Below are 12,817 nucleotides of genomic sequence, written 5' to 3'. Positions count from 1 at the left end.
ATGTATTGATTGATAGCTTCAGGAAGCCCAGTGACCCTACCTATGCCCCTCTCCCACCAGATTCCAAGTGTGCTTATGGAGATTTGATGGGGAGCGGAATAAAGGGGTAAGTATAAAATCGCCCTGTTCAGAACAACCCTGAATATTATCTCTGGAGAAAGAGACCAGCCCAGGCATCATTGATGAGTTAACTAGATATGATACAGAAAACATTTCCTTCTCCTTTTTAGTTTCAAGCCTATTTCTGAGAACATAGTTCTTACCAGCCCAGCCGGCACCTGGGGGCACAGAGGAGATGCCTGCTGCCATGGGAGGCTGTGCCCCACTGTGCATAGCCTTGCTGCTCTTCTGTAAGTAGAGGTTCAGTTACCCCACCTGGAGGGGCCCAAATGGATCTAGGAGGCAGTGGGGTGGCGGGGGATTTTGATGAGTTTGGTGGTGACTTTTTCAAGGACACGTCTAAACCATGAGACATTTCCCGGGGACTCTGTAGTGGAGTCCAACTGGAAAGGATGGGAAACTGGGCTGAGTAACACCTGGGGGGGAAACCAAATTAAGAGCCGAGTTCCTTGCATTTACTCTGGCATCTCCCAGACGACAAGATTCCTAGCAAAGGAATTGAACAGTTCCTTCTCCCTCTACATGGCTCAGATTCCTGAGCTGTTTAGCCCTCCATGGATGTAGAATCTCATCCTCACACCCAGATCCCTGTACTGTGGAGTCCCAGAAGACTGGGGAGAAATGCTAACTTCTCCTTTCTGGACTTTTGCAGCTCTGGCTGGCACGCTAACAGGTGAGTCCTCTGTCTTGTCCCTCAGCGTTCCAGTGTGTCTGGTACCACTCTTCCCCTCAGCCTTTGCCTTCATCCCTTCACTTTGGCTAATGCGTGGGAACCTGCCACTCTTTGGCCCACCCACTTCCCATTTCTACGTGGTATTTTCCTTCTTCTCCCTCCTGTAAAATAAAATTCCTTATTCTCTCAAGTCATCTTCTCTGTTTAAGCCCAAATCCATATCAGCTGCACATCGACGTGTCTCAGCCTCTCTTTTAATCCTTTTGACATACACTCATTCAATTTTTACATGATTATTATTATTGTTACTTTTTTTATAATTGAGAATGCTGAAAATCAGAGAAGGTGACTTTCCAGAGGTTACACAGCCAACGGAGGACTGGATTCCAAGTCTTCTGGGTCCATGTCCACTTCTTTGACCGTGTCACTCTTTTGTCAATACCATTTAGCCACTTCCTTAGTCTCTGTTCAAATTTGTACCACACCCCTTTGCTCCTAGAAGCTAAGAATGTCTGTCTTGGAGACTCTCACTACCTTCCAGAATTGACCAATTTTTTGCACTCTATATACACTAGCAATTAAATAGCCATAAAAAGTTAGATCTTGGAAGGACCTTATATTTCATCTACTCTAATATATTTATATATACGTGTGTGTGTGTGTGTGTGTGTGTGTGTGTGTACATATATATATTTGATACTGGGGATTGAACCCAGGGGTGCTTAACCACTGAGCCACATCCCCAGCCCATTTTGTTTTTATTTTGAAACAGAGTCTCACTTAGTTGTTTAGGACCTCCTTAAGTTGCTGAGGCTGGCTTTCAACTTGCGATCCTCCCGCCTCAGCTTCCCAAGCCACTGGGATTATAGGTATGCACCACCATGCCTGACTGTAATGTTTATCCATCCACTATTCCTGCATTCATTCACTCAATAAATATCTAATGAACCCTGACTATGTAGCAACCATTGTGCTGAACAATGGTTGAGTATGACAGATATTATCTCTCCCTGAAAAGAGATTGCAATTCTCATCTGTAGATACTGAAATTCAATTTAAGAGAATTAGAGTGAGTTATCCCAAGTCATATAGTAAATTAGCTTGTTTGCTTGTTGTTTTTAAATCTCTTGTGTCCAGTCTCCCTGGGGTCTCTATACTGTTTCCTCCATTTTTTCTCCTAGAAATCAGGACAGAGTCTTACCACCAATAATGCAAGGATATACTGACAATTGATTGACTATTGACACGTTTGTGTTTTGAGCCTGGATAGTTTTCAATTTTTTTCTTTCTGCATTTCTTTCCATAATTTTATCTTCTTGAAGGCAATCGAAAATCTATTCTGACCTTGAACCCCCCATGGAATAGAATTTTTAGAGGAGAGAATGTGACTCTCGAATGTAAAGGGAATAATTTCACCGAGGACAGCCACACTGTGTGGACCCATAATGGCACCGTTTCAGAAGTGACAACTTCAAAATGGAGCATCGTGGATGCCACCTATCAACACAGTGGGATATACACATGTCGTGGCCGAAATTTTTACAAGAGTAAACCTGTGTACTTGGAAGTGATCAGTGGTAAGTTCTGGGGATTTGGGAATAGGTCTCTCTCATGTGAAGAATGAAATTGGGGAGAAGGGACCCATGGCTTCTCCTTCAATACTGCTCCATTTCTCTTCTTCTACTCCCATTCCTACGCCCACCCTTCTGCCCTCTTTCAGTATTCTGATCACCTCACAATATTATTCTTCTACTTTATTTTCCACTGTCTTTAGTTCTTAGACACAGATATATTATAATTGGTCAAATGGTGTGATGGATATATGAACATTGCCAAGAGCTACGTATGTGGAATAGGATCAAAAGTTTGATTTAAAAATTTTCCCTGAATAATGCATGTGCCATTATTGAATATTAGTTTCATTATGAACAGTATCTGGGTATGTTCCTCATATCTTCTATTGTTACTCAAAAATAACTCTTAGGTTTGCTTCATCTTTGTCTCTACTGCCAAAAATTAGCACAACATATGTAGGTATATGGGGGCTAATTAGTAAATGTTTAATGAACAAACTAATGATTTCATTTGGATAGATAAGTTATTGATACACTTTTTATTTTTCTCTGGAGTGAAAATTTTTAACATACATATACAGTTCCAAATACAAACTAAAACAGTGTGGAACAGCTTATTTCCTTGTAGTTGGTTATAGAGAAGTGGGCTGTGGATATAGCTCAGTGGTAGAGTACTTGCCTAGCATGTGTAAGGTCCTGGATTCAATCCTCAGATCGTAAGGAAAAAAAAAAGATTCTAAATAAGTCCTCAAAGATTTATCCTAAATAAAATATGTTTGTACAGGTTAGCCATATTCCCATTTCAAATTCTTTCACTTTTAAATTCTTACGATGACATTAGTCATAGAACCTGATTCTTGTCTTTTACTGACTCATTGTTGACAAATATATTTGGTCAAGAAGTGCCCACCAACTTCTAGGCACTGTCAGGCACTGGGGATAGAAAATTGAACCAGAAATGGTGCCTGACCTTCCAAAACGGAGCCAAATGGGGGAAGGGACCTTAAATATAGAATTATGCAAATAATTAATTAAAATGGTTATATATGGTTTAAGGAAGTTTCGAGGCCAACTCTGACAGCAACAGAACTGGGAAGCCTCTGTGAGTTCAGAGAGAACAAAATAGAGTCTCCTAAGCTACAAACGTCCTGGGAAGAGCATGTTGAATTTCCCTTTTCTGTCTGGAATTGCCTGTAATAGATCTGACGGGATTCTGGGTTTCAGTCCTTGCCTGTGTGGGCTCAGCAGGAAGGTATGACCCTTTAGAGCTCCAGTCTGACTTTTCAGGAGGAAAACGTGGAGAAAACAGTCAGTAAGCCTTATTTTGTGATTACTTTTATTGATCTGACAAACCAAGAAATGGGTTAATAATAATCCAGGGTTTCTGACCCACACTCTACGCAGGACCCCTATTCTCTCTTTCACTGTTAAATAAATGAGATGATGAATTGCTTTTCAGACTGGATGCTCCTCCAGGCCTCTGCTGAAGAGGTGTTGGAAGGGGAGTCGCTCTTCCTCAGGTGCCACGGTTGGAGAAACTGGAAGATCAGAAAGGTGATCTACTACAAGGATGACCTGGCTCTCAAGTACTCCTACGAGAACCAAGTGTTCTCCATTACAAATGCCTCACTCAACGACAGTGGCATCTATCTCTGTAAGGGCCGACTTCAGCAGCTGCCCTGTGTCTCTGAGCCCCTTCGAATTACAGTAATAACAGGTGAGTGGGTAAAGGAAAAAGAAATCGTCCACAGCAGGGAAGGAAGAGAGGACATCTGAGCCTAAAGTCTTTGCAGCTTTTAGAATGGGATCAGCTGTGGTAGGTGAGAAAGGCTCCTAGATTTACCACGAGGAGACATAAGACAGAGCATGCATCGCAGTCACAGATTCCTTCCTTGTTAAATGATAGTAACTGCCCACACTATGGGATTCGAGTGAATAATGCGATCATGTTTCTTTAAAAGACTTTATTAAAAAAAAGTCTTTGTAACTTGGAATTTGATGTTTATGCTTTTTTATTGGAATAATCATAATTATGTCTAAAAAATGCATGATGCCAAAAGTTAAACTCTGATGGCAGTTCCCTGTTTAAAAGAGAGCTATCTCATGGCCGTGCAACTACTCCAAATCTTTATTTTATCCAGAGGTCGTGCAAGAAATGATAGGTTATTGATTCAGGAATAAGGCAGACTTCACAGGTTATGAAGATGATTTTGGTCTCAAATTCATTTGTTGCTCCTGAGGAAAGAACTTATGTGGAAGATTGAGATTTTTAAATATTTCAAATTTTAAAGAGAGCTCTAGGTTGAAGGAACAAACAAAAGATGTGAAGAGATGGAAGAGTTGATCCTAGCTTACAAGGTCTAGGAAATGAAGCCAACCAGTCAGTAAGCTGTGTGCCTGTATTCTGGGGATGAGGGACTGAGCTGGATGGACACAGAGCTGGCAGGTGGACTACCTCCATGGCCTGTAAGAGAAACAGCCTTTTCCAGACTTCATATACCAGAAGGGAACTGAAATATTCTCCTTGCAAGGTGGAAATTAGTTTTTTTTTCCCCTTGGCATGTTCATAATTATGTCCATAAAACATGAGGCTAAAGGTCAGATTAAGCCCTTAAGGCAGTTCTCTGCTAACTTGAGAGCAAAGTGTTGTCCAGTTGTCCCAGGACTTCCAACATCTTCATGTGTAAGTTGGGGGATGGGTCTAGACTCCACTAGAATCACTTGAGGAATTTCAAGAGGGATGGATGTCCCTGTCTTATATTTTAACATTCTGGTAGAATTGATTTTGGGTGGGGTCTGGTCATCAGTATTTTCAAAAGTTCTTTCAGGTGTTGGTAATGTCTAGCTAGCATTGAGAAACACTGGTCTAGGTGACCTCCAAGTCATTTCTAGCTATAATATTTTGCAGCTTTCAAAATCTAGAATAATCACAAAATCAGTGTTGTGTAAATAAAATCACAGAGTTGTGAAATAGTAGAATTGGAAGGCAGTATGACTACTCCAGTATCTCCATTTTACCCAGTAATCATGCAAAAAAACATGGTTTATTGATTAAGAAACAAGGCACTGGTGAACCCTGGTTTCACTTTGACTCCTTTCTGCTTTCAAATCATATATGGATGCTGGTCATGTCAGATCCAGGAAAGAGGCCATTTTTCCTAAGACTTTCCCATTAGTCACATTGGCTAGAAGAAGGTGAGATGGGGATTATTAGCAAATACTTAGCCCTCCTTAGTGTTCCAGGGAGTATATCCTGTGGAACTCAATCCCCCAAGTGTTTTCTCTCTGTTCCTTAATATCATATCACACTAAAGATGGGGGACCATGGTTGACCCTTCTCTTAAGGAAGTGAAGCTCTGACACAAATTTTGCCAAGATCTAACACAAATTTTGTCTCTGGTTGCATCTCTGTTCTACGCTAGCATACCGAACCAAGTATATGTGGCTGCAAATTATTGTCCCCTTGTTGGTGGCGACGCTGTTTGCTGTGGACACAGGACTGTTTTTCTTGACGGAGCAGCAGTTTAAATCTCTCTTGAAGATTAAGGAAACTGAAAAAGTCAACAAACCTAGGAAGTCGCTTCCTAAGCCAGATCCTGAAAAGAGCTGATGTCATTTCTTAAGGGAGAATTGGCAACAGCAATATTTTACTGCACCAGCAATTGCTTCTCCATTGTCAGACACAACTCAGGATGTACATAGAAGCCTATGTTTGAGGATTTGCAGAATTATCTCATTAAACCAACTGTACCTGGTTAAGTGGCATGTAACAGTTAAGCGCTCAATAAATATTATTTGAATAATTGAATAATGGGTATACTCATTTTTAGTATTTGTGAAAGAGAAGCACAATTTGAATAAAATAATTATGAAGCTAGGTAACATGAGGTTTCTAGAGATCCTTGTTCATTTGCTCATTTATTTTCATCTAGAAGCAAGAACCATGAAAATATAGATTTAAAAAGTTCTCTCTTGACCATTGTAAGTATGAGCAAGGATTTAGAATTTGCTGCTGAGATTGACGCCCCTCACCCCCATCGCCTCTTTCACGGGCTCTTCCATGTATCTAAATTCTTGTTTCAGACCTGTTTCTACCCTCTCTTTCTTCCCATTTTCTTCTTCATGTTAACACTTATTATTTTTCCAAAAGAATGTGAAACAGAATTAGGACTTGAACATTATGTGGATTTATGTGCCATTTGCAACGAGGTCTTCTTACTTTAATGCATAAAATATTTTCTCGCAATGCCAGAGGAGTATGCTAGACAGATGACTAGAAGAATTCATCCCCAATTCTCCCTTGCACTGTCCTCTGTCACCTCTGATCTTTTACCAAATGGGTCTAGGAAAAAGCATGGGACACCATTTGTTCTCTCACAGGAGGCCGCCACACATCATCATGAGTTCCCAGTTAGGAGTTGGTTTTCTGAAAATCATGGCAGCCATTCTTCTCCTTGTGGCCAATGAAAGATAAATTCTATGGGCTGCCTCCAGGCTGGAGATTCAGGTGAAAGATCCCCCAGGTGAAAGATCCTCCACGTCAGTGTGTTGGAGAACTGAGGCCTTGAGCAAAAACTGTGTCCTTCCCCTCTCCTCACTAAGTGGGAAATGAAGGGAGCAGGTGCCTCCCTTTGAACCTATAGGTGAAGCTTCCTGTTGTGGTAGGCAGAGGCACCTGATAGCCCAGGTTCTAGTGTGATCTCAGAGACTGAAGATATTCTCCAGCCTTGGTTTATCAGACTAGCTCTGTGCAGTTACTTACCAAGTTCATGTCCCCATTGGTACTTCTTCAACCTCCACCATAGTCACACCCAAAACCCTTAACTCTACAAATGCACCCAGGATCTCTTCAGCTTCACTTCAGTTACATCCCCTACAGAACCCACAGCCTTCTCTTTTGCAAATTGGAGAGACATAGGCCCACTCTTAGTCTTTCCCGTTGTCGTTGATTTTCAGCACAGCCCTCAAAGCAGCAGAGGTCTCACTGGGAAGCAGAGGCCCTGGGCTGCAAAGAAAATGAAATTGCTCATGAAGAGTTTTGGAGAGACAAAAATAAAACGACTCCTTGTGGATTCTGAGAAAAATTCAGATTTTTATTTTTAACCAGTTTCCAAGAACATAATACTGCACTGCTGACAACTAAATTGAGTCCCTGTAAATATAGCTCAATAAACATGATGCAATCATTTTATAAATATCCAAATACAGGAGCCACTGACCTCTGCCTTCACTAGGATATAGAATGGTTAAAAATCTGAGCTCTCACCTTATGTCAGTGGCTGATTCAGAAATGAGATCCTAAAATGTTACAGGTTGGCAACCCCAGGAAACAGACTCTGAGACACAGATTTAAATGCAGCAAGTTTATTAGACTATGCTCTCAGCAGCTATACCTTTGTGGGAGTGAAGGAAGCAGGATGCAAAAAGAGGAGAAGTTGAGATATCAGGTGAGCACAGCAAAACCCTCAGACCATTTTGTGGATAAGAACCCCTTGGAGTTGAGAGAGCTCTTCTTAACTGTCTCAGGAGATGCAATAGTTTGAACCAGGCAAATCACTGGTGGCAATATACCCCAAAAGGTTAGTGTGAGTTTGTAGGAGAGAGCTCCTTTGCAAAGATATTTCCTGAAGAGAGGCTCACCGAGATCCCTCAATCCATGGTTCTCCCATCACCTGGAGGGATAAGGCATGTGTGGGATGTGTCAGTCCTGAGGGGTGTGTGTGTGATCCGGGCGGCATGCCACATTATCCACCAAATTCAACTTCAGGAAGGAGACAGACTCAATAGGTTTGACCAGATTAAACAGAATTACTAAGCAAAATTTTTGAATTCTGTTTTGATTAACCTCACAGGAATGAAGTTACTCTATCATTTCTGGAAATCTGGACACAAAAGCAAAGATTATCTTTTATCCTCAGTCAGACTTCGCACACCAGTGTTTTTGTGCAGAGAGACATATGTTCATTTGAGTTAAAGGATGGGTTCATCTCCATCGACTTGCCCCATTCTCAGCTCTCAGAAGATCTGAAAACACTTTCACAAGTGATAGGTAGCCTCTGCGGGGTCCTGCTACAAGATCAGGTGGATTCTGGATGCTACAGGAAGAGTGCTTTACACTGTGCTAGCCTGCAAACATTCAGTGCACTGTGAAGCCCAGAATGGAGAGGAAGGACCAGACACAGGATACTTTCTTGCACCAGTGCATCTCACTTTCACCTTCTGTGACTTGAAACGCTGTTTCAAACTCGGGTTTAAAGTTCTGAGTATTCAAGAAGAGACTTAAAAAAATTAACTGCATCTGGTTTAAGAGCTTCCTGTAAAATTTTTTTAAGCCAATGTTAAGATTTCTGTCCATTAATAAATATTTTCCATCGTTGTAGTTAAAATGCTTGTGTTTTTAACACTGTTTCAGAGAGCTTAGTTCTACCCTGCAAAAGGAACACTGCCTTTGCTTGGCTTCTTCTGAACTCTATCCTCTTTATTCCTGTGTTGAAAGGAAGAAAAATGTTAAGATTTTCAGCATGGCCTCTTTTTTTTTTAATGCAAGCTTTCTCATCCGGGCACCTCAGGACTAGGAATAACTGCCATCTATGTCATCTGTAGTTTATAGTTTTGTCACTCCTTATTCCCAGGTCAGATAAGGCAGGTGTGTCTGCAGCCTTTGAAGACTTCCTAGGTTGTGATGGAATGTGAGCAAGCAGCAAAAAGAGAAGAAAGCCTTCAACAATGTATGTGCATGTGTGTTTCCTCATTTACTTTTTAAGATGACTGCCCAGGTTACTCTGACACCCGTAACAACATGCAAAAACAACAAAGAATTCTTTCTTGAGGTGGTTTGCAAACCGTTTATTCATCAGCTTTTTAGGACCCTGCAGGACTAACTGGAATTGTGTAAGTCACTGAAACTATTCTCAGGATGTGTGTTGCTATGTGCAAGCGTGCATGGGTGCACCTGGGTATGAGTGACATGGGTATGTAAATCCTCCTACTCTGTTTTTTATAGGTATGCCAAGTCATTTTCTCCTTCCTATCAAGCAGGATGTGGAAAAGCAAGACGACCCCAAGAGGAAGCCCCCAATTTTAGCACCCAGTTCAACTTAGTTCACTCTTTTTGATCCCATAGGTATGGATATTGATGAAATAGAATAAAAATTAATACATGATACACTAAAAAGAAAAAAAAGACAAAAAAAAAGCCTTCCCAATCTGTCCTGATTAAGGAGAGAGGGGCTTTCTCCCCACGGCTCTTCGCAAAGCATCTTTGACCTCCTTGTTCCTCAGGCTGTACACCACGGGGTTCAGCAGAGGCGTGATGACGGTGTAGGTCACCGAGATGAGTCTGTCCTGCCCCAGGGAACTCTGGGACTTGGGCTTGAGGTAGACGACGGAGGCACAGCCGTAGTGGACGATGACCACTGTGAGGTGGGAGGCGCAGGTGGCGAAGGCCTTCTTCCGACCCTCTGCAGAAGCAATCTTGAGGATGGTGGAGATGATGAGGATGTAGGAGACGAAGACCAGGCCCATGGGTAGGACAAGGACACAGACACTGACAGCCAAGTTGACCATCTCATTGAGAGTGGTATCTGCACAGGCCAGCTTCAGGAGGGGTCTCACGTCACAGAAAAAGTGGGAAATAACAAAGCCATCACAGAAGGGCAGGCCAAACACAGACGTCACCTGGACAATGGCCATGCCCAGACCAATTCCCAGTGACCCAGATGACAACTGGGCACAGGCCCTCTTACCCATGATGACGGAATACCTCAGGGGGTTGCAGATGGCCACGTATCGGTCATACCCCATGGCCGTGAGGAGGAAGCAATTGTTGATGCCAAAGGTGAGATAGAAGAAGAGCTGGGTGGCACAGCCTTGGATGTCGATGGTCTGGTGAGGATTCAGGAGGCCAGAAAGCATACAGGGAATGATGGCCACGGTGTAGCAGGTCTCAGAGATGGAGAGCATGCTCAGGAAGAAGTACATGGGCGTGTGGAGGTGACGGTCCAGCCGAATAATGGTCACGATAATCACGTTGCCCAACAAAGTCAGCAGGTACAAGGTTAGAAAAACAACGAAGAAGACAAGCCTGTGTCTCCACCCAAAGCTGGAGAAGCCTTCAAAGGCAAATTCAGTCACAAAAGAGGAGTTTGGCTTTGGCATTGGGAAAAGCCTAAGAAAGAGCTAGGTCAAGGAAATAAAGATGTGTAAGTGAGCCTCGAAAGAGAGTTGGCTGGGTCCAGCCTCCGAGCAAAGCCTCAAACCCCAGGGGCCATCGGTGTTCACCTCCTGGCCAACTGCTCAGTGTACCTCGTTGTCCACTTTCTTCTTTGTGACCGTAGAGGGCTTTCCCCTAGTTCCTTGGGATTAAGGGCAGAGATGGAGGCGAGAGGGAAAGTAGATAAATTAAATAAAATTGAATCAAATTAAAAAGGGATTTGTAGCAATAGCTCCCTGATTTCAATTTCTTGACTACACATCCAGAAGTTGGATTGCTGGGTTATGTGACAGTTCTACTTTTAAGTATTTGAGGAATTTCCCTACAGCGTTCCACAGTGGCTGCATCAATTTCCATTCCCACCAATGGTGTCAAAGGACTCCAATACCTACAAATCATTCCCAACACTAGTTATCTATTGAGAATAGTCTTGGGAAGTTTTTAAAAAATATTATCCATGCTAATGGTTGGGAGGCGATATTGTGGTTTCAGTTAGCAATTCCCAGTGATGAGTGGTGTTAATCAGCTTTTCAAATACCCAAGTCGAAATCCGAACATCCAAGAGATATTTGTACGCCCATGTTGATTGCCGCACTGTGCACAATAGTCAACTTACGGAAACAAGTTGTCTAGAGACGAATTAATAAATTGTGAATGAATTAGCTAATGAATAAAATGTTGTGTCTTTTCAACAGCATTCACTGCAGCATTCACCGCCACGTGCCCTGCAAGGTCCCCACAATATGACCAAGTCTAATCTTGGTTTTCACTTTCCTAAGCCCTGCACCTACATCCCCTGTGATCCTGGAAGATTAGGAAAGGGAGCATTTCCGCTGGCTACTCTTCCCAGAGACCCTGCAACAAATATCCTCTAAGACCATGAAAAATCATTTCATAAGGCACTGTAGAAATGTAACTTATCTCCTTGAATTCTAAACAAAAGAGGGAAAGGGAATGGAATGAACCCGAGGATGTCTCTTCAAGTAGGAAACAGACTTTCCTAGTGTGACAGCGAAAATAAATTCATTTAACCAGACAAAGTCCAGATGCCCACGGTTTTACTCCAGTTCGCCATATTCCAAGCTATGTTGGGGACAGAAATGAATTGGCCCATCTGCATTTTGCCTTACCCCAAGCGAACCTAGCGCAGGAGAATGTAGATAGTCGGGCAGCTTTCACCCCGATCCTTAACTAGGTTTAACCATTCAGAAGGCTGAGAGTCAATTGAATGACTTCCCTTCCCTTTTCCGACCTGCAATGGGAGTCCCTCCTGAAACTCTGCTCTCTGTCCCCTTCTCTCTATACTGTTACCAACACCCAACTTTTGATGACCATCATCAAACCCTCTGATAATGTGATGGTCCCCTAACTCACACTTCTCACTTCAGGTACCTTGCTACTGAAGTACTCTTGTCATTGTAATCGTTCAAAAAAAAAAAATCTATTCATGCAGCAACCCTGAGTAAGTTTCTTCAATAGCTCTTCAAAATTTTAAGCACAATATTAAACTCATTTCTAAATTGATTATAGTAATAAAACACTGAGTTGCCAAGAGAATTAAATAGGTTAATGTATTTAAAGAATCTGACCTGGTGCTTTACATGTTGGAAATCCTTATAAAATAATAAATTTTATGAGTGGTTATTCCTTTTTATTTTTCATAAATGAGCCAGTTTAAATTTGTAATAGGAGCAGAATAGGAGTGGAGTTAGGGGATTCATTTTAACACTCTTAGATTGTAAACAATCCTTTGATTACTTGAGCCTTGGTTTTTTTAAATTTCATCATTTACCTTCCACTCTCGCATATGGATTTTTTTCATGACTTTTAAAAAACCTCTCTGAAGTGCATTGATTGGATTCATATACTGTTGCTCACACTTTCTTTGTAACACAGCTATGGATTAGGAAGAATGCAATTTTCAGTTTTGTCTCTAATCCCCTTCTGGATAACAGCCAATATTTTACTTCTCCCGTGGATCAGAATAGCCCATCCAACTAATATACATAGGAAGGACCTAAAGCGATATCCAGATCACTTGCTATCTTGTAATTCAGAGTATATTAATGGTAAATCACAGTTTCCATTACATTTGTATACTTTTAAACTCATGCACAGCATTCTTATAACATGATCTCTCTTCACTAGAGGACCGGCGAATCTTCACTAGAAGATTCCTTGTGATTAGAAGACCTCATACCTACTTGTGGCCTGGAATATTTCTGACTCCCTCTACCG

General features: G+C 41.9%; 2 protein-coding genes across 2 annotated transcripts; one reads left to right on the top strand and one right to left on the bottom strand.

Annotated features, from left to right (window-relative positions):
- Positions 1-268: 268 nt before the first annotated feature.
- Positions 269-6,132, top strand: Fcer1a (Fc epsilon receptor Ia). The gene is made up of 5 exons (XM_026408003.2): positions 269-350; positions 773-793; positions 2,116-2,370; positions 3,827-4,084; positions 5,790-6,132. Exons 1-5 carry the CDS (start codon positions 296-298, stop codon positions 5,975-5,977), a joined length of 777 nt encoding a protein of 258 aa, XP_026263788.2. The 5' UTR covers positions 269-295; the 3' UTR covers positions 5,978-6,132.
- Positions 6,133-9,582: 3,450 nt separating this feature from the next.
- LOC113196209 (olfactory receptor 10J3) lies at positions 9,583-10,524 on the bottom strand. The gene has a single exon (XM_026407975.2). It carries the CDS (start codon positions 10,522-10,524, stop codon positions 9,583-9,585), a length of 942 nt encoding a protein of 313 aa, XP_026263760.2.
- Positions 10,525-12,817: the final 2,293 nt, after the last annotated feature.

Source organism: Urocitellus parryii, chromosome 11 (assembly GCF_045843805.1).
Source record: "Urocitellus parryii isolate mUroPar1 chromosome 11, mUroPar1.hap1, whole genome shotgun sequence".
Lineage (NCBI taxonomy): Eukaryota > Metazoa > Chordata > Mammalia > Rodentia > Sciuridae > Urocitellus > Urocitellus parryii.
Note: the sequence above shows the minus strand (reverse complement) of the source record. Positions and strands in the feature narration are given on the sequence as shown.

Bases quoted from the DNA above. Each gene is read 5' to 3' on its own strand.
- LOC113196209 (XM_026407975.2), bottom strand. From the start codon at position 10,524: ATGCCAAAGCCAAACTCCTCTTTTGTGACTGAATTTGCCTTTGAAGGC.
- Fcer1a (XM_026408003.2), top strand. From the start codon at position 296: ATGCCTGCTGCCATGGGAGGCTGTGCCCCACTGTGCATAGCCTTGCTG. The intron at 794-2,115 runs GTGAGTCCTCTG...ATCTTCTTGAAG, and splicing joins TCTGGCTGGCACGCTAACAG to GCAATCGAAAATCTATTCTG. The intron at 2,371-3,826 runs GTAAGTTCTGGG...ATTGCTTTTCAG, and splicing joins GTACTTGGAAGTGATCAGTG to ACTGGATGCTCCTCCAGGCC.